Raw genomic sequence first — 24,796 nt, forward strand, 5'->3', positions numbered from 1 at the left:
TCTACTGCTTCTACTCTGCTGTTTAAGACCATTATATTCAAGACTAAATCAAATCAATATCCTGTGAGTGCCTCACATTTTGTCAGGCCTCATACCAGGTGATGGCTTAATATGGTCTTGTCATCTGAGCTCACGTGACAAGAAAACAAAAAAACCAGTATTAAGCAGCCAATTAAAAGGGAATGCGCTGAGTGGACAGGAAGCTCAGGTGCTGGGAGGAGGATGTAGTCCAGCTGAGTGTCCAGAGAAGCATGTGGGAGGCTGGGAGAGGAGAGGGGAGCAAGGTGACCATTTTAGCCATTTAGGAAGCTCTCTCGCTGCGCTGAGGGCACAGAGGCGGCAAGGCTTCTGGGCAGGAGACCCACAGTCTGTTATCTCCCCCCAGATCCTCAGTCCTACCACGGACCGTGCTAAGTAGACACTCTCCAGACTCATTCCTATCAGCCGGTGGCGGAGGGTCAAGAGTTCCAGGAGCTTGGAAAATGTCTCCAGGAGCAGTGCGTGGGAATCCTGGTCCTGGCTCTGCCCTCCGACCGCTGCAGACTTGAGTGCAAGCAGGCCTATCTCCTGCACGAGGAAAGGATCACTCATCACTTTAGCTGAAAACAGCTGAAAGAAAGCAAAGTACTTTTTACAAAACAAAAACAAAAACAAAAAAATTCACATATTATGAACAAAATAGCATCAGTGGCACAGACTCTGGGCTCAAGTCCTAGCTCTGCCACTTACAAGCTGTGAGATTTGGTGCAACTGACTCAATTTCACATATATTTGGTTTCCTCATTTGTAAAGTGGGGTTCAGGATAATAACAGTACCTAACAGAAATTAATGAATAATGACAAACCAAGAGGGTTGTTGAGAAGGCTAAATGAGCTTAGAGATGCAGAGTTTGGTACATAGTATTAGCCGTTACCATTATTATAAATGTTTTGAGCCAAAATAAATAATAGAAATGACAAAGATGCCCTAAACAAAAATAGAAGTTCCCAATATTTTGGTGACTAATAATTATAATAATTTCCTATAAGCCCTTCTAATTGAAGTTTTAAAAGGTCAAAGAATGTCACATATATTAATTCTATTAACTATTTTTATTTTCAAAATCTCCGTGAAGTAGCCATCACAGACACCATTATTTCCATTATTACCAGTGAGGGATCTAAAGTAACATGGAAATTTGCTGAGGTCACACAGCAGTACGGTGAGTAAACTCAGACTCCCAATTCCAAGCTCAGTAACTTTATAGCATCCAAACCACCTTTATGGTGCTCCCCTCTTCACAAGCAGCCTGTGCAAGTTAGGAAGTAACCATGTTGTTCTTTAAACCCTCCTACATCTGGCTCCTCTGCTCTGACGTCTTTGCTGTCCTCTAACATACTGCTCCTGCATGGAGCCCGTTTGGGGCTCCCCTAATCTGCCTTTCCTGATTTGGCTCCCCAACGGTGCACAAATTCCCTTATCTACCCATATATCTTATCAATGGTATTGCCTACTCAAGGATACTATTTTGAGACTCTGGAAGTCTTCCAAAGTGAAAATGAGATTTATCAGACTATAGTGAGTCCTCACTTAACACCATTGATAGGTTCTTGGAAGGTGCGACTCTAAGTGAAAAGACATGAAACACAAGCAGGTCCTCGAGTAGTGTCTTTCATGTCCTTCTGTTCCACGTCTGCTGGGATTTTCATTCTCTCATTAATGTTATAAGGGAACGTTGAATGAATGGCTGTTAATCAAGGGCCTGCTCTAACCTGCCTGTCCTCTGAGGGCAATCTTGATCCCATTTTCAGACCTACCAAAAAAGATTAATCTGAATATTTATCATTACTAGATCCAAATGAGAACACATTTCAAAAATAACAATAATTAAAACTGTGACATCAGTGGGAGACTAGAAAGTTATCACAAATACTATGATTTGTAAGAAAATTTAAAATACTTAAAAAAAAAATCCGGTACTAGAGTACAATGTGATAAGAATCTTCAATAGATGGCAGTAGAAAGTAGAATTCATGACTGATATTTTGGGAAAAATTCTATTTTGAGTTAAACCTGACACCACTCACACACACACACACACACACACACACACACACTCCAGGTGGAATAATAAAGGAGTTAAATACTTCTGAAATAGAAACCAAAGCCTTAAAAAATTGAATGAAATAAGATAAACATAAAGCATCTAGAGGAAGATTTGCTGGATTTAGGAGTATAAAGAAATCACAAAGGCAAGACCAACACATTTTACTATATTTAAACAAGACCTTTCTGTTAAAAAATAAAAAGACAAATTGGGGAAATATTTGCAGAAAATGTGATAGACAAAAGTATAAATTTATTTAAGAAGAGTTCATGAGCTGAATAGGAATGACAGTAGGATTCCAAGAAATAAAAGGAAAGAACAGAAAATTTAGCAAAAATGTAGATTTGCAAGAATATTTAGTGTCAGTATATAGCTAGAAAGTTAAATTTAACAGTGTAATGTCACCTTTTAGGTATATGTATACATTAGTGAAAGATGAAAGATTTATATGATCTGAAGAGAAGCCAGAGTATGTACATGTATATACTGGCACACACATTGCCTCCTCACACTTCACACTGCATGCTGTGGTGGACTTGTGCTCTTATACATTACTGTTGGCATTATAATTTGGCACAACCCTTTTGGAAAATCACCTGCCAGCAGATATACAAAGACTGAAGTTTAAAAAACAAACGAAAACAAAGACTCGAGTTTGTTTCAGTGATTCCACTTCCAAGAATCTATCAAAAGGAATTTATTCAATATATGAAAAATCTGTAAGCATGGAGATATATTTTATAGCCTGTCTAACAGTATTGAAAATTGGAAATGACTTGAGTGTCTATCAATAAGGAAATTATTAAATGATTTTGATTCACCATTTAAGAAAACAACGTGATCTTAAAAGTGAGTATGAAAACTAGTTAACAATATGGGAAAGTATATGATCAGATATTAACAGAAGTAACAGTATAAAAGGATATGATGATAACTATATAAAACAGGAGTATGAAGAGCACTTGAATTCAAAAAATAATGACTGAATGCATTTGAATGGATATATTCAAAGTAATTTTTTGCATTCCTGGTTTGCTAAAATTCTGCCTTATATTATTTTGATCAATTTAAAATAAAACAAAATTTTAGTTTGAGAAGGAGAGGATAGAAGGCTGAGGTACACTTGTGAAACTGACATTCCTGGCAGTTGAGGCCCTTGAAAGTCCCTTTCACACAGCATGCACCCAGTCAGAGTAAGGGTCAGCTATGAATGCCTTAACAGAAAAGGAAGCAAATTAAAATCCAACCACATACACCTGTAAATCATCAGCCCATGGGTCCAACTATGAAGCATTAGAGCTAGAAGGGGTGATAGGGATCACTGAGCACACTTCCACCCCAAATACACAAATACAATCTTACAAAATAGGGAAGTGAAGCTCAGAGAGGCTGACTGACTTGCTTAGAATCACAGCAAATTAATGGCAGCACTGAACTTGAGACCAGGCCCCTGACCCCTCACTCAGTACTCTCTCTCCTCTACCAGATCTCAGCTCTGGAAAATAGAATAAATTTTAAGGAGTCTTTGTGTAAAGGGAGTAAATAATTTTTGATTAAAAATATATATATTGCCAAGATGTAAATAATTAACTAGAAAACATTTACCCCATACCTATATATATTTCTAGAAACTTTGAAATTGGAAAAAAAAAAACCCACATGAAAATGTTGGCAAGGTTTAGATCTATGATCTGTCTCTGGTCAAATTGGGGAATAGAGCCAAACAGAAAAACATAGCTAAGTAGTAACATCTGGAAAGAAACATTCTCTTTGCCAAGGACCCACCTACCCTACAGAGAACCTACATCTTTCTGAAGCTGTGCACTGTACGCAGACTCGGGCTTGGCAGGGGTCAGCCACACGTCCAGGGCCAATCTAAGGATGCGTCTCTCCAGCAGGGTGAGGCCACTGGCTGATGTGGGTCTGCAGGCACAGCGGGCCTCCCGGAGGAGGTGTTCAAGGGTTCTGGGAATGAGTGAAGCTAGACCCAGGGAAGGGTGGAACTCCAGCAGATAAATGTTTTTCAAGGCTGGGCTTAAAGAAGAGGAACAGTTAGTGACAATTTTACACAAGGAAGGACTTAACCTGTTTTCAAAAATCTTTAAATTTTATGATTTTAAAGACAAAGTAAATAGTTCCTATAATCCAGGACATTATAAAAGACCAGAAGTGTGAAGGGACCTCAGAGGCTATGAGGAAGCCCCATTATGTTAAATAACATGTTCTTTGCTTTAATTAACACTTCTTTAAATTTGGAAGACAGAGGAGTATATTCTAAAAACTGAGTAAGAACAGGGCTCTCAGACTGCATATGGCAAACTTGTCAACATTCCAGTCAAATATTTGAAAAAATAATGTAAAAGTGACTGAATATTAAACAAATAATTTTCGTGGTTAGCTTCTGCTTTTTTTCACTTGAGTTTGTATCCCCTTTCTCCCCAAAAAAGGTTGATAGAAAAAGACAATTTTAAAATTTTGTACAGAACTGCCGAAATCATTTCTATTTGCCCTAAGGATGTTTTATTTTATAAAATGCTTTTCGGTGAGGATACAGCACAAGTCAAGGGACTTTCTGGAACTACATACAACTTACCATACATACTTCTTAAACCTACCCAGTGGTAAGAAATATAACCCTAAGGCTAGAAAGGAATCTCATCAAGTAAATAACATTTGCTTTTGAGACTATTCTGGCAAGCCTTAGTATCCATATAGTCCTAGCTTGTTCTGCCAAAACCGATTTCCTGGCAGGAGAGTCTTGCCATAGTGAGCTGTACACACAGCTGGTGTCTCAAGTTTACTACAGTGAAGAAATGAGTCCTGAGAAAGGTCTGAGGAAAATCAGCATTGTTCCTGGAACTCCCAGATGCTTTCTCAAAAGAGAGGTTAGAATCTCAGCTGTGAAATCCCAAGACATTCTGCCAGTTCCCAAGATGATACCATGGCCTGTTGTGGCAACTTTTTGCTGAACAACTCCTTGCACTGCCGGACAGGGCCCTTCCCAGGAGCGGGGTCTGTGCCTCTGATGCTTCATCTGTGTGCCCTGCTCGCAGCACACCTCCTGGGACATACAGACATGAAGATGCTCGACAAATATTTTCTGGATGTTGAAAGGAGCTAGACAATCTCTCTACCCAGCTGAAGGCAGTAGAGAGGTTGTGCTCATGGGCCATTCACACTGTCCCAGAGCTTGTGCTCCCTTGCAGATTCCTGCTCTCTCTTCAGAGGTTGGAAAGGAAGAGGGGAGTCATAATACATGGCAAGGGGTGACATAAAGCATGTACTCTCTCTGGGTGCTCTCAGGATATTTAATCTGCTCCTTAAAGTGTCATGTTGTGTGGCCCCTTGGGATAAATCCTCTGCCAGCATTTCAAAAGGTTTTGCACCCACTGCCATGGGTTTAAATTCTAGCCTCCTATTCTTTATTATTTACAAAGTAAACCCGCCTCTGGCTTTCATACCTATTTCTCTCATCTCCCCAAATACTTGAGAGGAACTTTGTAGAATAGCATTTAGGTTTAACACAATGACTTCAATTTATCTAGAAGATTAAATGTGAAATGTCTAAAGACAACATCAACTTACCAGCTATTGTTTATGGAAATAAGTTGCTTGCAAATGATGTTAAGTGGAAGTCCAAATTTATTGCTATCATCTGAACGGTCTTCCTGCCAAAGCCTCTGGACATACTCCCGCTGATTTTCTATCTAGAAATGTAGCATAAAAGTTAAAATTAGAAAAGTTAAACTTTCCCATGGCTGTGAGTTGTGACCCTTGGCATGAGAAGAACATCAGTCTTTTGTGTTTCTTCATTACTTAAGTAATTTTCACCCAGACATGATTTTGAGGATCCTCTCGCACAGAGACATGCTGCTGTCTCAGCTGCAGCCATGGGTCAGACAAGCTCCGCAAAGGCAACCAATTTCAGACAATCTCCAGACAGGAGAAAACTTCTTTTGTCAGATAACTGACTACAAGGAAACAATTCCAAACAGGCAACAACGTTTATATTCTGCTTACTTCCTGCCACTACCTGTACCCTGGAGGTCAAACACTGTGACATTTCCTTCTGTGTCCTAAAAATAGCCACAACGTTAAAATATATAATTTTATGCATGGACATCTTGAAAAGAGATCTATTTAGTTGTTTTTCCACTAGTGATAAACTCTATTATACTATGAAAACAGGTTGTCCATTCTTTGCAGATCATTAGATGTAATTAGGGTTGAAAACCTCCAATTAAAACTGTGGGCATGATTGGAATTCAACAGTGCAAATGAGCTTATAGACAAACATGCTGTACATGCTGCCCTAGAAAACCCAGGTTCTGGACCCACAATTTTCAGTTCTGGCCCGTGTTTTCTAGCCTCTCCTCACATGTAATGCCATTAGATCCAGCTGTACCCACCTGCTGGTTGAGGATGGCCCGCACCAGCTGCCAGTGGAGCCTCAGACAGGCGCACTCATCTTGGTAGGACTTGGTGAAATACGGGTGGCTGAGCTCAAACCTGGGGCGCCTGTGCATGATGTCGGTGATGACCTGTGCTAAGGCAAACCTCTCCTCGGGGTCCAGCACATGCTGATAGGCTTCAAAATAACTGTCAAGAAGCTGCAAGTAAGGTTGAGACTCAGGTAAGGGCAGAGACAGCACAAGGCCCAGCGAAGAGAGGTGAGTGCCCCCGACCCCTTCACCCTTGCCTTGCTCCATGCTTTGGAAAGCTGCTGGCATTGGGGAGAGAGAGACAGCCTGAACCTCTAGGTACCAGTCTGGGGTGGGCAGTGGCAGCACCAATGCAACCCAGAGCCATCAGCACACCCACAGCAGAGGGAGGCCTAGGGAAGAAGAGTTGATTTTGCCTCTGTCCTACTATTTCCACAAATAAAAGGGGGTTACATAATTATAATATCTAATAATTATCAACTCCGAGGAGCCCGCGCATTCACTGTCATTTCACTGAACATACATATCTACAACACTAGTCCCACACACTCATTCCCTCTTCCCCATTTACTCCCTCCCCAAAGGCAGGCAGGTGACCTCCCTTCTTCTACATCCACAAGCCCATTTCTGACAATTCTCTTATATAGTTCACCCAGATTTCATCTATATAGAAATGATGGGGGTGGTGGTGGTCGAATAGAAGGTTGGGGGTGAAAATGATCCCTAAATACAAAGGCATTCATCGCAGACCAGACGCCACTAGAAAGGGCCTGGCACATGGAACTCTCAAAGGCATGGAGTAAGCCTCTGAGTGGCATTCAGTCCTTTCTAAAATCTAAAATAACTTTTCAGATACTAAGTGGGTTCTCAGTGTGGGAATTTATTTATTTATTTTTTAAGATTTTATTATTTATTTATTTATTTATTTATTTATTTATTTATTTATACAAGCACTGGGTACAGTCAGAAGCGCGAGAGGGTGAGAGAATTCACCAGAGCCAGAGCAGGGAGCAGAGCAGGCAGAAGGACCGAAGTACACTGCTGAGGGGAGCAGCAGGCGGCAGGAGAGGTCTGTGCCATGTGGGACCCTCCTCTGGTGGCCGGGGAGTGGCTGGGGAGCAGCCGGGGATCGAACCGGCGCCGCAGAGGCCGCGGGCAGCTTCTCAACCCAACGCTCAACCGCTGCGCCACCGGGGAGGCCCCAGTGTGGGAATTTAAAAGAGATATTTTTTATTTCACTTTTACGTTTGTCTGTCAGCTTAGGGAGTTTGTGCTGCCTGTGTATATTCTATTTGTATATAATTAGCATATTGCCAATCAGAAAAAGCTCTTCAGAGTTCACTGGGCTAGAATCCCAAGGAGGAACCTAAAGGCAACAGAAGTAGTTCTGAACCTTGTAATTACTGTTGAAGGGTTGTTTTATAGGCCTTAGGTACTCTTACTTTTGGAGGCCCTGTGCCACCATAGAATAAATGTATTAAAATGTGCTCACATCCCAATCAAATCCTTTGCTGTAAAAATATGAAATGATATTTATAATTTTGCATTTCACATCATTTGGCTCTGAGCAACACAATTAATTAATGTATACTTGGGAATCCCTATGAAATGAAAAATTTTGATCTATAACTTGCTTTCAAAAGTAACAAAATTTAAGTGCTCAGTTAAAGTTGTTGCATTTTACAGATACTTAATTAAGCAATTATATATATTTATTTTGTATGTCCTTTTTATATTTTGAAGTTTTGGGGTTTTTTTAAATTGTTGTTTTCAGACCTCAAACGTTTGATTCCTGAAAATCTTTTATATCCTAGATAGGAGATTATATTGCCTAGTGGACAAATCAGCTCTGTATGGAAGCTTCTGAACATTTTTACTTTATTTTATTTTATTTTAATAATTTATTTATTTTTATATTCCCCATACAATTGCACCCCCTTTATTTTGACCCCAAACCCTTCTTTACCCGCCTCCCCCCATAGTGCGTTTCTGGTTTATAGTTGTTTGTTGATTTTGATTTTTTCTTTCTTATAGTTATTCTTTTTCCTGGTCCCTTATTTAGGTTTTCTAGATTCCTGTTATGAGTGAGACCATCTGGCATTTTTATTTTTCTTTCTGGCTTATTTCGCTGAGCATGATCCCTTCCAGCTCCATCCATGTTGCTGCAAATTGCATGTGTTTATCTTTTTGATTGCTGAGTAATATTCCATTGTGTATATGTACCACATCTTCTTGATCCAGTCATCTATTTTTGGGCATTTGGGTTGTTTCCAAAGCTTAGCTATTGTAAATAGTGCTGCTATAAACATAAGGGTGCAGGTGCCCTTTGGAATTGATGTTTTTGTGTCCTTTGGGTAAATACCTAGGAGTGGAATTGCTGGATCATGTGGAAACTCTATCTTTAGTAGGTTGAGGAATCTCCACACAGCTTTCCATAGTGGTTGGGCCAGTTTGCACTCCCACCAGCAGTGCAATATTTTTAATTCCATGTCTCACAACTGAAAGAATTCTCCTCTCTCAACACATCTTCAGAGTTTTAGCTCACCAGGCCCCTCCCCAGTTGTTTTTTTTTTTTTTTTTGGACTACCTCTCTTATGGAAATGCCACTCTTCTAAAAAGTCTCAGCTCCTACTGAAGCCACATGGAAAAAAACACAGACACATAGGCTTGGCCTGCGTGACTTTGTTTCAGTAGGGGGGACACTTGTTGGGGTGCAATTTCTGCCAGTCCAACAGCCTAGTGCACTTGAGATGCATTAAAAGCTTTGTTTCCTGGGGAGTTAGTCTTCCTGGTGACTTGAGATGGGAATGTCAGTACTCTTCTAAACTAAGGAATTTCCTGGCTCCTGTCAGTCCTGGCTTCTGAGGCTCCCAAGAGAGAAAACCATTGCAGAATCAATAACAGACCAGGAATCCAACACTGCTTTATTAATACAAGTCCAGTCTGTGTTAGAGGGCTTCAATGCTAAGGCTCAAGGAGGGACAGCCTGGGGCACTGCAGGCAGCATACAGTTTTGCAGGGTGCCATTTGGGTTACATTGGCCTAGGGAATCTTTGGTCAACCTCAGCCTGAAATTAAAACACCCCCCCAAATACCTAAAAACTCAGGACACAGAATATACTCCACAGGTTAAAAACTCATATTGAGTGACACAAAGGTAGGTGGAGATCCCCTTGCCTTTAAATGAAAGGGGGGAATGAAATAATTAGGGTGAATTAAATTACCTAGTTCCATCCACAGAGCTCGACTATAGAATAACAATCTATTAAACAGCAGAAAACAAAGCAAAAATGGAATGACTGACCAGATGTGCTAAGAACAGTGTCATTCAATAGCCTTGGGGCAGATTAGGACAGAACAATTAGTTCCCTAATTCTTTCTGGACTAACTTGAACCTTTTGGGCTGGGCCAGAGCAGGTGCAGGAGCTAGTGCATCGTATTTATATTGCCTTGACCTGGTTTTTGTACAAAGAGCCCAGTTGTTTGATGATTGGCAGGGGAAGTTTGAGGGGAGGCTGTTTGCTAGTGACTGCATTCTGGGGACACTAGGTTGCAGAGGCTGATGCTCAATTATAGTGCAATGCTTACTTTTGTTGTTGATATGGTTGCTAGATATAACAAATAAAAATACAGGCCATCTAGTTAAACTTGAGTATCTGATAAACAAAGAATGCTTTTCTAGTATAAGTATGTTACAAATACAGTAATCTTTTACTTGACAACCTTAGCTGTTGAGAAGGAAAGGGTCGCTCTTTTTAAAAAATTGATAAGGCATTTTCAAGCTTTGGTGGCAACCTCGGGAAGCTCTCAGAAGGACCCTTGCATAATTTTTTTATGAATTCTTTCCCAACAGGGGTAGGCCCGTGATATTTCCACCTCACGGGTTCTATTTATTATCTGTTTGCTAACTGGCCCATTTCCATTTAAACTCTGGGCTGGTATTTGTCTAAGAAGTCTTCCCAGCCTGTCAAATGTCACCTGTGTGTGTCAAGAGCCAGCTCTCTGGCAAAATAGTATGCAGTACACAATGATGGTAGGCATCCAATATTGGAGAAATCAGAAAAATAGTCAAAATGAATCATCTCAAATCTCATTTTGCTTATATTATTTTTACTTCAAACTTTACTGTTTTGTAGATTTAAAAAACCTTCTTCAAAAAGTATTTTAGGTCCATTGAAAGTGCAAGATACAACTTGTTGCAGAAGTTGGGAAAACTTTCAAAGCAAAATCCCTCTACTTTTCAAAGGAAGAACATGAAAATCTTTTTAGTGCTCCAAACACTGATTCAAATTACCCCGAATCGGCATTCCCTGGAGGCTGTGGGAGAATTAAGCAGTGTCACAAAAGTTGGTACAGTTGAAGCCTCTCTTCTCTGAGTTCCTTGATCATCTAAATTCTCACCAGCTCTAAACACATGAGCATTTATACGCAATATGATTACTTTAAGGATTTAAGAGAACCTGATTCGTAACTCTAGGGATTCCAATATATTTAACAATCTGAAAACAGCTGAGGAAAGTAGGCAGTAGAGTCTGTACTGGGGAAACCTATTTATACTGGAGATAAAAATCTAGTTCATTTGACAGAATCGTGATTAAGAAGACCACATGTTACAATTTGGGCACAGATGGATAATTTTCTGTAGGAAATTTATTCTCAGGGTAGAAAGGAGGGGGATTTTTAATGATAATGTTTAAGTTAAAATCATTTCATTTACCCAAAGAAGAATTAGCCCATAATGAACCCCAGGCTAAAGTGTGCTGAAATTGGTTTGTTTTCCAGTACGCTCCCTCTCTTTATTCTTCTCTTGCCATTGAATCCTACCTGGGCCCCCAGAAGAAACTAGAAACACTGAAAGGGGAAATGGGGGAGGGAGAGCACAGAGCAGGGGGACTATTTTAAATTCAGGTCTTGCCCATGTTTAGGGATTCTGTCTAATACAGAATTACAGAATAAAAGATTCCATTTAATACAACGTTTCCAGTTACTACACCATGAGTCTAAATCTCTCATTTACTCAATTTATCAAAGTTAGGTTCTCATTAGCAGATCAAGATTGCAGAAAAAACTCCCTGCTGGTGCAGGGGTTAAAGACAGCGCTATCAAGCTATTGCCAGCCACTGCAGCATGAGTTCGATTCCCTGGCCAGCCAGGGAGGTGACACATGGCACAGCAGATCTCTCTAGTCTCGCCCACTGCTCCCCTCAGCAGTGTGTTTCAGTAGATCTGCCTGTTCTGCTCCCCACTCTGTCTCTGGTGGGTCCTCTCACACACACACACGCCTCTGGCATACATCCCAGCTCTTATATGTATAAATAAATAAATCTTTAAAAAAAAAAAAGATTGCAGATGCAAACTCGCTAGAGACCAGCTTACTCTTAAAAAAGGCAGTCTCCAGAACCAGGGCTTGCACATTTTAAACCAGTCAGTTATTTTTAAAAAAATTGGGTGACCTACATCTCCATAGTAGACCGGAGATGAAACGGTGAACCATCTGTTCTACTAGAAAAACAATTCAAAGAAAACATTTCTACTTCCCTATCTTCTCATCACATTTCAGTGCACTGTAACCTGGCTTCCACACCTACCCTCTGAGAGAATCCAGGCTGACCCCACAGCCTGGTCTTCAGGAGACATCTTTCCTGGGGTTCTGCTGCACGACACACTAATTAAACTTCTACTTAAAATGATTTTTTCTGTTGACTTTCATAACACTGTTCCGTACTCTTTTTTCCTTCAGTCTGTTTGGCTACTTCTAGTTCCTCTCGTGGGCTCTTGCTCCATGACCCTCTCCTTAAAGTGTCACAAGGGTCACATTTCAGACATCTCTGGTGTTTCCTAGTTTTTTTTTTTTGACTCATTACTGTGGTTCAACTTCTTCATTCATACCTCAGCTCATACCTGCTCCTCAAACCCAAGGCCCCCACAAATCATTCACAGCTGTGTTTTAGCAAACCACTCAAATGCCTTGTGTCCTAGACTCAGTATTATCTTCCTTCCTATCTGCCCCTCCCTTTGCATTGTTTTGGCTAACAGCCTCCTCCCAGATGCAGAGGAGGTCATTTTAATTCCAATCTTATTCCCTCACTAAACCAGTCAGTCTTCAAATCTTGCCATTTTCGCTTGTGCAAAATGTTCTCAAGTTTGCTTCCTATTCTCACTATTATGTGTTTAGTTTAGGTCCCTGCCTAACTCTCCACCCCCCCCCCCAACTTCCTTTCTCCAGGAGCTTTCCATTCCTGTCTATTCTCTCCACTGACACCCCAACAGCTGTATAAGACAAAGCTATGATCATATTTCTCCCCACTGAAATTCATCATGGCTTGTCTTGCCAGTCAGACTAATTCTAAACATAGCAGGGGTCAGCAGGCCCATCAGAGGCTGCACCCAGACCATAGGATCACATTGCTTCCCATCCTGCCTTTTATCCCTGCCATAAAGTCTTCTTGCCATTTTCCCAGCTCACAGTTCCCATATCATGCCTCTTTGACATTGCTAATGCTGTTTTCTCTGCTTAAGAATCTTTCTTTTTCTGCCAGGCAACATCTTCCTCATCTTCAGTATCAAGGTTAAATGGCTATTCCTCCGGGAAGACTTGCCAACATCTCCTTTACTCTGACAGCCCTCCTCGGGGCAAAGGACTCCTCTACTGGGGTTCCCTCAGTTGAAAACTGTTAGCCACTGGGTTATAATTTTTACTTAGAGATTGGATCAACTTTTATAGACTTAAAGCTGGAAATCATCTTCCCTTGTTTATCTCTATATCCATACTGTTTGGAATAGTACCTGTACAGGGTAAATCTTCAGTGTTTGATGAATCACCTTGCAACAGTGGGTGTCTATCAGAGAAGCATGACTCACCCATGTTAAGGACCTAAGTGAAGAGCAGTACAACTGCGCCATTTTGTTTCTACTGAGATGTGAATCATCAGTGATATGGTGATGATTTAGTAACACGCTGTTTCACTGTTGTAGCCTTACCTTGTAACTGGCTGCTGTGAGTATTCCTTGCTCAACTGCTTTCACCCACCTATCTGTGGCACTCATGCCACAAAGTCACATGTGAGGCTTGTCCTAATAAAGTATGCATCTAAGAGAAGGTATCCTTCACATTTTATTTTTTCTAACTAAAAAAAAAAATAAAATTTATTACTTACATCCTTACAACTAATTGAGATTGTTTAAATAAAATAATTATTCACTTTATTGGGAGTCACCATAACTGATCCACTGGGTTAAGGAAAACAATACAAGATTTTATGAGAATGTTTGATAAGTGTTTTGTTTTCTAGGCAAAAATACCTGGCGCTTGTTTTCTAGAAGAGCTGCTTCCCAAGTCCACAAGTCATACAGCACAGCAAACCTGTCCACACCCGCATGGGCCCATCCCCAATCCAGGCCAGTGTCTGACTCGCTGCCCTCTTTGTGACCTGCGGGAGAAGGGGATGGGAACGATCAGAGATGGGGCTCTCTAAGAAACTGTTCCCATTAGAAATGTGACCCTGGCACTGTCAGCTCCATCTCAGGGAGGAAATTACTGAATTGGTCACTGGGATTCATTCCTAAGGATCAGCCAAAGACCCATGGGCAAATAGGTCCTAAGTTCAAATGTGTCAACAAGGTTTTTTGTTTTTTTCTTCTAACTTTTAAAGACTAATTTTAGAAATATAACCAAAATTCAGTGAACTTGAAAACTTTACCAAAATGTTCTCAATCCTATAATTTAAATGCAAGACATATATTTCTCCTCTAAAAACAGGCCCTTAGTGGTTTAACAGCAAACCCAGTTTGACCTGCTATTTCAACTGATGCTAGGCAAATTAAACATTTTCAGGAAAGTTTCAGAGATATTCCTTAATTGTGTTAATTACTAACTTAAGAATTGAAAGTAATCATTGTCACTCAGCTAAAATATTTTCTCACTATATTAATGTTAGCTTTCACTATCAACATTATTAATGCTTAAAATCCCTAAGGGGTTTCTTTCAGAGTGAAATATTAAAAAGTAAGAGATTTTCAGTGCTAAAGTTTGAGTTCAGTAATTATCACAAACATGATAGGTAGTGAACATGAGGAAGTCTTTGATCTGGAATTTCTCTAGCTGCAGTTGGGAAATCATTTCACAACAGGTGACTATAGAGTTGCTATAGTTGAGAGATGCTCATGTGTGTAAATGATTAGTGAGTATTTCAATCAAATTACGTTCTTAGCAGCTGGAAATGATAGCATGGTAACATAAATTAATATCAACATAAATGATATATTAATGTTTAGGATAACCAGTAAAGATAAGCATTACGAGCTGAAATTAACTGCCCTGGAATGTCAGCTGCCACTACTGCATTTCACGATCCCCGTCCCAATGGTCTATAGCAGAGAGGACAAAGAGGTCAACCTGATATTCTGATTAATTTTGTCTAGGATGTGAAATGCTAATTGTCAAACATTCTTCAAGCAACGTGTTGTAACAATATGAAAATGAATTATCCTTACTTACAGTCTACATATATTACAAAACAACACAATTGCTAAATTTCCCTTTAGGTGCTGCAGTATATTCAGAAACTCTAACCTCTTTCTAAATATAATGCTCATGTCATATATTTCCAAAAGGAATAGCCTTACCTCACCTATTTCTAAAATGGGATAAATTTGACCAATGCCAAAAGGAAGAGAGAATAAACATTCTTGGTTATTTGATTACCGTGAGTAATGATTTCTCCCTTTGGGCTTCTCTAGCATTTCTCTAGCCAGATCTTCTTGCATCCTGGTGCTTTTCTGTTAGCAACCCAGGAATATCTGTGCTTCTAACTGCAGTTTCCCAAAGTCAATCAGTTTTTTTTTGTCACTTAGAAAAATAGCCATCCATTTCCCTCACTTGCTTTGCTTCCCCTGGGACCCTGCACCACAGCCCCCTATATTTCTGCCTGATGCAGAAATGTGCCTGGGCAGTGAGCCTAAATTATAGCACAGCTCTGGGATGGACGTCACAGTTGCCAAGAGAAGGGGGATTTAAGCTGGAAACAGAACTGTATCTTTTCTGAAGTAGATATGTGTTGGGAGGTGTAAGTGCTTATTGAACTTTCTGGTACATTCAGATACACATTTATGTTCTGGGGGGAGGTTATTAAATGGAGCCCTTAGTGTTTTTTGGTCTGTTTGGTAAGTTTTTAACAAGCTAACCTCTGACCTTTCTCTTTCTCAATGTAGTGGCTGGCCACGAGCAGCAGCTCTGCCTCCAGTTCCTCCAGATCACGCAAGGCTTCATCATACATGACATGCAGCCCCTGCTGGTCCTGGGTGTGGATGCAGCCAGCTCCCGTGCTATAGTAGTCGTCCTGATTCTCCACTTCTGAGAACTCCATGAATTGCACACTGTGGACCTGGGGAAAGAAAGCCAAGCCCTGAAGTTACCGGAAAAGGGAGAGCTATATTTTGCAGCCCAAATGGACCAAACAGCAGGCTTCCGCTCCCACGCAGTGGGCTGTCAGCACGGAGCTGGAGACATCCTGAATGTATAAAAAGCTGTATGTAGAGAAAAAGATATTAACAAGGAATGTTGGCAGGAAAGGATTGTTCCTGAGGTAAATGACTGACTGATGAAGGTTTGTTTTTCTGATTAACTCAGAATTACCTGGATAGAGGCAGGCAATAGAACAGTATTAACAGTGGAGGCTGGAGCGAGAGTGCCTGCGGTCAGGTCCTGGCTCTGCAAGATGTAGCCTGGGAACGCCATGCAGCCACTCCTAGCCTCCTTCTTCTCATCTGTAACACGGGGGTTGGAGACATCACACGGTGTGGGAAGTGTATGACACAGCACACCAGGCACAAGAACTATGAATGTTAGTGTCAAAAGATTTTTTGCTTTGATCTCATGTCTTAGTAACATTCTGGGTAGAATGGTGTTCCCCAAAAATTCACGTCCACCTAAAACCTGTGAATATGACCTTATTTGGAAATAGTCTTTGTGGATTTATTCAAGACAAGATGAGGTCAGACAGGAGTAGGGTGGACCCTATCCAATAACTGGTGTCCTCATTAAAGAGAAACATTTGGAGACAGATACACAGGGGAGGCCAGCTGAAGTCAAGGCAGAGGTTGGAGTGGTGCATCTATAAACCAAGGAATACCAAGGAACACTGAGGTTTGTTGGTGACTACCACGAGCTTGAGAAGGCAAGAAAGGCTGGCCAGAGAGATCCTGGTCCTGCTGGCAGCTTGAGGTAAGGCATCCAGAGCTGTGGACCTCTCCCAGTTGTGAGCTACCTGTTTTGTGGTGCTTTGTGTGGCAGCCCAAGGAAACCAATACAAGCATTCAAATATTCCAATCATAATTTTATTTTTTTGGAGGACCAAGAACCCGTTGCATTCTGAGAATCAAAATTCTAATACTAAATTCTCATACTTTTAAACTTCCCACCCTTCATAAGCCTCGTAATTCAGCGCTCCCATGCCCAGCCTCAGCAGAAGCCCCTCACTCTTTCATTCACACACACTAAACCCACCACACTCATGCCCCCCCAAGCCTCCTGAGCTCTAGGGGACAATTCCCTCCCCTTCTCTAAGGTCATTTCCTCCCTTGCTTTGGATTCATCCCCACTACCTCTGAAGCAACCCTTCTCCTTGGAGCGCTAACTCCTTTCAACCAGATATTTCCCACCTGACGGGGAGACATGTTGACATCCCTCTCATTTTAAATCATCCTCATGCTTCCCCCAGGTTCCACCTTACATTTCTCCTGCTTCCCCGTGTCCAACTTCCCAAGATGTTATCTGTACTCATGGTTTCCATTTCCTCACCTTGCACTCCTCAGCCGTTTCTATTTGGCTCGCATCTCCATCAAGCCACCCAAGCCACTTTCATTAAGACCAACAATGAACTTCTCTCCACATCCCGCAGACCTTCATCAGTCACATTCCATCCTCTCCCAGCAGCAGCTGACAGGGTAGCCCTGCCCCCTGGCCTCACCCTTTCCCCTGGCCTGCTGGGACTGCACATTCTCCTTGTCCTCAACAGCTGGTGGTCATGCTCAAGCACCAGGCCTAGGGCCTCATATTTTCTCCGTATACCTCTTCTTTAGTACATGTTCACAGCAGAGATTATCATCTTTAGATCCTTTGCTCCCCAATTTATATCTCTAATCTAGGCCACCTAGGGCTCCAGACTCACATGTGCAATTACCTATTTGGCATCTTTTTCTGGGACTCTCAAAGACCCCTTAACTTTAACGAGATCAAATTGTGTGATCCCCCCACAAATCTAGGCCTTCATAAATAGCTCCACCCCCTCCGCTTCCCCTAGCATGATTCATTCCGGGTGTCTGGGTGTATCTATCTGCTTCACCCTACATGTCCAGTCATCATGAGGTCCTGTTGACTTTAATTCCTATCTCTCAAGTCCACCCACTTTTCTATCTTCACCACCCGCCACCCTAGTCCGAGCTGTTACTATTATCTTTCACTAGTACTAGTGTAGGAGCTTCTAAACTGATATAAGCTTCATCTGGTCTTTCTGCATGCCCGCTGGCCTGGGCTTTCCCTTCCCTCTATGCTACTCCCTGCTGACAGAGGATCTTTAATAATGCTGGGTTTTGATTATGTCCTTCCTCCTTTCCTTTAATAATATCCTTAAAGGCTTCCCTTTGCTCACAGAATAAAGAAAAACACCTTTAACATGACCTAGAAGTCTGGGTCCTGTTTCTCTCTCTCTAGTTCTCAACCATGTGTTATTTTGCCCTCCCTCCAGCCCAAGGTCATTAGCCATGTGTGGAGGAACTTCTGGTTGTCACAACTCAGGTGGAGGTGTAACAACTTGGTATCTACTGAGTAAAGATCTGGGATACAGCCAGATATCCTGTGTGCACCGGACATCCTCTCACAACAGAGAATTATCAGGCTCAAATGCTAATAGTGTCAACATTAAGAAACAATGGGAAGTTTCACTTGCATCACTTTCCAGCCACTCAGGCGTTTTGGTTTCTTGTGTGTGCTATGTTCCCACTGGCCACAGCTCCTTCGGACAGGCTATCCATCCCCCTTTGCCTAGTTGAAACTTCTTGTCTTCCTACCTCAGCTCATGAGTCACTGTTCTAGGGAGCTCTCCCTGGCCTCCGTAAAACTCCAGTATCTCTCTCTCTCTTTTAAAGATTTATTTATACAAGCAATGGGTATAGGCCAGAGGCACGGGAGGGTGAGAGAATTCACCAGACAGAGCAGGGAGCAGAACAGGCAGAAGGACCGAAAACACTGCTGAGGGGAGCAGCGGGTGAGGCAGGAGAGGTCTGTCTCATCATGTGGGAATCTCCCTGGCCGGCTGGGAATTGAACTCACGCTGCAGAGGCTGCGGACAGCTTCACAGTGCTGCACTCAACCTGCTGTGCCACTGGGGAGGCCCTCTAGTGTCTCTTTTCAGGCACATTCTGAGGTCACTGCTTTTCATTTATTTGCGTGGTTAGTTTTACATACAGATTTCCTTTAGTCTATAGTTTTATGATGTCTACCTGTATTTTTAACATATACCAGTCAGAAATACTGTGTTTTACCCTCATAAGAAGATAAGAATCTTCTTATCTAATATCATTACAGCCCAATACATGCACCCTTGAAAGGGGTGATCGTATCCAGGATAAATAGCAGTTCTTAGGGGACAAAACAATCTTACTCTTTTTTAATATAAATTTATATATTTTACATGGCACATCTCTGCTATTAACATTTCTTTGGAGGGAGACAATTAGTTTTTACATTATGTAAAATATAATTTTCTTGTTATCCATGAGACAATTAAATTATGGAACTAATGGCTCCCAATCTTTTATCCCCCATCTATTCATTCTTATAAAATTTGCTAAGTTAAGTAGATAATTGTTCAGTAGACTCCATTTATCTGTAAATTTTAAGCAATTATTGTGTCTTGGCTCTCAAAAGACCAGTCGGTTGGTTTTCATATGTGGTGCTACCTATTGTAGGACTATACGAGCTTCTCTGGAAACTTCACAAGCATGGCAGATCCTGTTAATCCTAAGAGGCCTGTTCAGCCATCCTTTTTGTTACCTACAGTTCTGCATTCCTATACAAGGTCAGAATTGTCGGGTCAATCACTTATAGGAGTCCAACTCTACAAGGTGCCTTTCAATCAATCAAGAGCAGAAAGCTTGATCACCTTGGGAAGGGCTATGTATCGTGAGGTATGACCAGGAATGCCTGGGGGACGTTAACTGATGTATGACAAGGGACCCCAAAAGCTGATCAGTGGAATATATTGATAAGATTGAAACCATCCTGGAGATCTAGGGATTGATCTCAATCTCAATACTGAGTCATCAAGTAGATGAGAAATGCCTGGGGGGCAAACTCACTTTGCCTGGCGGGCAAAGCACATTATCTAGTTTCACCCCTCCCTTTTCTTTTTGTCCTCCCTCCCCACACAACTGATGCTGTATGATTATTCTGAGAATAAAAAGGCCAGGATCTTGCTCTTTCAGCAGCATCCTGTGTTGTGCAGCTTGCTCCATGACTTCCATTTGTCAGTGCAGTGTTGTCAATGGAACAGCAGATTATAATCTCTTGGGTGGCTGACAGTCAAAGTCAGAAAGTTGGAGGAGCAGTGCTCTCAGTTCTAAGGTTCCATGCTTCATTTTTATGTGTTGATAGAAATACACTAGAGGATGACAGACCTAATATTCCTGAAGAATCTCCTCTTTCGTGAATTGCCCATTCAATGACAGATTCCTAATTATTCAAGAGAAATTTAGAAATCTTCTGAAAAGTAAAAGTGAATCCATCTAAATAGTAGCTATGGTCCATAATATTCCATCAAATGAACATTTCACAGTTAGCATTAATCTAGAAGATGATTGGTTTGCTTTCCTTTTTTGCTGTTCTTTAAGGCACAAAACTTTTTAATAATTAAGAACTTCCTTAGGTGTTCCCAAAGTCTACCACCTATTAAGCCAAAGGAGCTCTCTTTTGAGGAAAAAAGGACAACTTGATGTGGTATGCTTTGCTACTTTGCTAGAAAAGACCTTTCTCAATGTCCTTGTGGGAGAGGGATTTTATAAGACTAAAAAAATGACTACTGGGGGGGCCTCCCTGGTAGCACAGGTGGTTGAGCACAGTGCTGTGAAGCTGCCCAAAGCCTCTGTAGTGCCAGTTTGATCCCCACCGGCCACAGAGATACCCACATGGTGAGGCAGACCTCTCCTGTCTTGCCTGCTGCTCCCCTAAGCAGTATATTTCAGTCATGCTACCTGTTCTGGTCCCTGCTCTGTCTCTGGTGAATCCTCTCACCTGCCCTCATATCTGGCCTGTATCCAGGTCCTTGTATGCATAAATAAAATAAATAAATCTTTAAAAAAATGACTACTGGATTGAATTCTGAAGCTGATGTAAAGTGGGCAATGTCAAGCTATTGACTGTAACGCCAGCATCCTTGTATTTTTTTTTATTGAATTAAGTTTAGTTTACAACACTGTATAGGTTTGGGGTGTACCATTTTTCACCTCAGCAACTCTACCTATCACACCACACCCACCGCCATGTGTCTGTTCACCATCCATCAGCTGTCATCTATTTAAAGAGTCTTTCTTCCCACTCTCCCCAGTCATACCCTATTGTTCAAGTCCTTGATACACATACATATTCCTTCTCTTTCCCTCTCTCAGGGAAATGAACTCCTCATCTCATAAGAGATGAACTTTGAAGACAAGATGGCCAAATTCCTTCATGCAGGGTCATTTCCTTTTTATTTTAATTCCTTCCATGCCATGTGGGAGACCCTTCTTCTAAAGTTTTTGTGGTGTAGAGAGTTGATTTTTCAATATTATGCTTAGAGGAGTGGCAGGAAGGGGAAGGCAATAATTACCTGTTTGGATAAGAAATAATCAGATCCTTGGTATGATTCATATGTTTTTAAGTCTGCAAATTAACTGATGCCAAGATAACTATGAGCATACTAACTACAGGAAAATTGGTGGCCCATAATTCATTCCTTCCTTCTACTGGTTTCTGTCATGACTTGTTAATATAACTTTTAATTACTTATTTATTTTGCAGTTTTACGGCTTTACTAACACAATATGGTATATTTTCTTGGCTGCACAGCCTGGCATGGGGATGGGTGACTCTGACGGCCAGATGGGCTGCTCTCTCCTCAGTGGCTTTGCGGTTCTTGTAGGAGACGCTGTGAGTAATCTCAGCACAGTAAGATTTGTTGTGCATCTGCAGCATGTAAGCCCCTTTATGCCAAGCACCTGGAACTTCCAGAAGCATGTGCTTTGTTTCGTTGTTTCTCCCATAACCAATGTTGGTCATCAAGCTCTGGCCCTTGAATCTTCCGTGCACCCCACCCACCAATCTTTATAAGCTCACTTTTCCTCATTCACTCCAGCTGCACTGAGCTACTTGCTGCTCCTGCAGACTCGGCACTGCCTCAGGCCTTCACATTGACTTTACCCTCGCCTGGCTCTCTGTTCCCATCATCACATGGTTTGCTTCCTTATTGCTTTAGGTCTTTTCTCAAATAGTACTGTCCCAGTGAGGCATTCCTCAATGACCCCATATAGCACTGCACTTCCTCTCTACTCCCCTTGCCTTCTTAAGTTTTCTCTACCTACCCATCTGTGAATCCCCAAAGGCTGAGTTATTCTGTGATAAACATTCCCAAAGCTTGCACTTAAAATCCCTTCCTCACCCTACAGACTAGTTGCTTTCTAAGACAGCTATCTTCCAGCAGAGATCCAGGAATACAGGAAGTTTCAATCTTGTGACTCAGCATCACTTCCACTGGCTGCAGCAGAAGAAAGCTGGAGAGGTCAAAGACTAGCTCTAAAATGCTTTGAACTGGAAGTGCTACATGTCACTTCTGCTCTCAATCCACTAGCCAAAGTGGGCACTCACTGTGGCCCCACGCACCTGAAGGAGCTAGAAAATCTCAGGAAGCTTTGGTGCCATACCATCTGACATTATACATGTCACTTGTTAAGTGTCTTTTTCCACTAAATAGTCCTATGATTGCAGGGATTTGTGCCAGTTTTATTTATTGCAGTATCCCTTGTGTCTAGAACAGTGCCTGACATATTTATTGGTCAGAAGATTTATGGAATGAATGAGTGAGTGAATGAATGAATGACAGGCTCACAGCCTGTGGGTGTAGACAAGCCAACAGTCTGGCATGGCAGTGAGCTGAATGCTGCAATGGAGGTCGATGAGTGATGGGGAGAAGCAGTCAGCGCCACATAGAGACATAAGGAAGGCTCCCCAGAGTAGTGGTACTTGAATGGATCCTTGCTAGAGTAGGCATTTACCAAGGAAGAGGAGGTGAGGGATGGAAGAGCCAGTATGTACAAGACCCAGGGGCATGAATAGCTCTTCTCATTTAGAGGAGGGCCACACTCAGCTCTGTGCAAATGGAGGCGTAAGGACAGTAGGGGGAAGGTGAGGTCATGAGGTTGGCAAGAACCAGATTGTGCCCAGTCTTGTAAACTTCACCATGAAGACTGGACTTTATCTTATGAGAAACAGGAAAGTCATGAGAGATTTAAAGCATGATCTTTGGGAAATTTACAAAGTTATGTGGAGAACCATTTTCCTATATAAGATTCTCTCTGTTCCCATCAATCTTGGAGTTAATCCCACAACCCATGTAAACAGCCCTCCACAGTCTGACCCACTTTTCTCTGCAGGCTCATCTCCTACCACTTGCCCAACACAACCTCTGTCAGTTGCATATGAGGTCTGGCACACACCTGGGGTATCAGGTCTTGGGGCCTGAAGTCAAACAATCACCGTCCAGTGGCTGGGAACAGCCTGTGCCCTGGTATTCTGGGGCTCTTTTCACTCTGCCACTTGCCTTAAATTGGCTCATAAAGTTGTAAAGTGTCCTTGCTGGTGTTAGGTGCTTTCCTTTTCTGGCCCAGCTTCCCCTGCTATCTAAAGGGGGGAATTGTTAGGGGGAAAAGGATGTCCCAAAGCAAATTCCATATAGGCTTTGTGGACTCCACCCCCACCCCAGGTCAAAGCCAAAGACACTGGGAACTCCAAATCCCATAACCACCAAAGGGAAGGTGGCTGGGACCTGAGGGCGGAGTTAAGCAGCCAGGTGGATACAAAAGGCAGACACGTGGGCTTTGGGGGCTCTCTCCATTTTGGCTCTCCGCCAGCTCACAGCGGTCCGGCCAGCTCTGAGGGTGACTTTGGGTTTCCAGGTCGTCGGATCGGGTAGGACGCATTAAAGACTTTATTTCCCTATTTTCTCCCTGAGTTGTACATTTTCCTTATTTCTTTTTCTCTTGTAAATAAACCTTTTATTAACCCTTTTGCGTGTGTCTGTAGTAGAGTATTCATAAGTCCCTTTAAAGCGCGCGGGTGAGGACCCACAGCCAGGAACCCGTTTAATATCGGGGTTGCTCTATAACAGCTTGGCGCCCAACGTGGGGATCTGAAAGTAGGAGGCTCCTATTTGGTATGAGTTGGTAGGTTCTTGGTTTTGGCCTGGAAATATTGTTGCCATTAAATTATATTAAAAATACATAATAATTATAATAATTTGAATGCCACAACAGACGGCCACTTCTTGGAGTTTCTCACACTAAAGTATTAGCTGCTGGTAGCTTCACAGGTGCTGCTATTCCTGTCATTTAGGAGCACATAGGAGAGAATATCGTGTTACCCCTGAGCAGCTCTTCCTACAGTCAGGACTGGATAAGAATCATCTCCCCTCTCCCCACTTCACTCTACCTCCCACCTCTTCCCTGGAACAAACAAAATGGGAGAGAGTTCATTGGCAGGAAAGATTTTTTTTTTTAATCTATTAGCAAACAATACACCACAGCTGTGTTATAAGGCAGACAGGAGAAAGATGTTTATTTTACAGGTGTGTCTGTTTCAAAAGTACTTAATCCCCTGGTCTAGCTCCACTGAGACACAAAATGACTGGACTGGACTGACCAGGAGGTAGGGTCAAGGGAGGAGGGCAGAGAGGGAGGGGAAGTTTTTGTCTGTTGCACTGGAATTCTTGTGTGGTGAAGGGACTCACTCGTGGGGGTTGCTTATCAGGGAGGGAGACCAACAAGAGAAGGGTCTCCCAGATATTGAGTGAAGATTGGTTTCTAGGTGACTGGATGAGAAAAACAAGAAAAGGTTTTTCAACGTCTGGAGCTGAACTGTTCAATACAATAGCCTCTAAACACATGTGCTATTGAGTGCTTGAAATGTGGCTTTTGAGCACCCACCTGAGATGCCCCTTGTCTGAGGTGTGTTGTGCAAGACAG

General features: G+C 42.0%; 1 protein-coding gene across 1 annotated transcript in view; it reads right to left on the bottom strand.

The window, feature by feature from the left end:
* LOC311187134 (uncharacterized protein) overlaps positions 1–24,796 on the bottom strand; it is a gene marked incomplete at both ends in the record, with an annotated part of 128,839 nt that overhangs the window by 74,034 nt on the left and 30,009 nt on the right. The window contains 6 exons of the mRNA XM_084258407.1: positions 407–609; positions 3,893–4,121; positions 5,673–5,794; positions 6,497–6,697; positions 13,832–13,959; positions 15,720–15,912. Of these exons, the coding sequence (XP_084114533.1) occupies positions 407–609; positions 3,893–4,121; positions 5,673–5,794; positions 6,497–6,697; positions 13,832–13,959; positions 15,720–15,912 (1,076 nt within the window). The remainder of the gene's footprint in view (positions 1–406; positions 610–3,892; positions 4,122–5,672; positions 5,795–6,496; positions 6,698–13,831; positions 13,960–15,719; positions 15,913–24,796) is intronic.

This window comes from Talpa europaea (assembly GCF_964194135.1).
Source record: "Talpa europaea genome assembly, chromosome: 2".
NCBI lineage: Eukaryota > Metazoa > Chordata > Mammalia > Eulipotyphla > Talpidae > Talpa > Talpa europaea.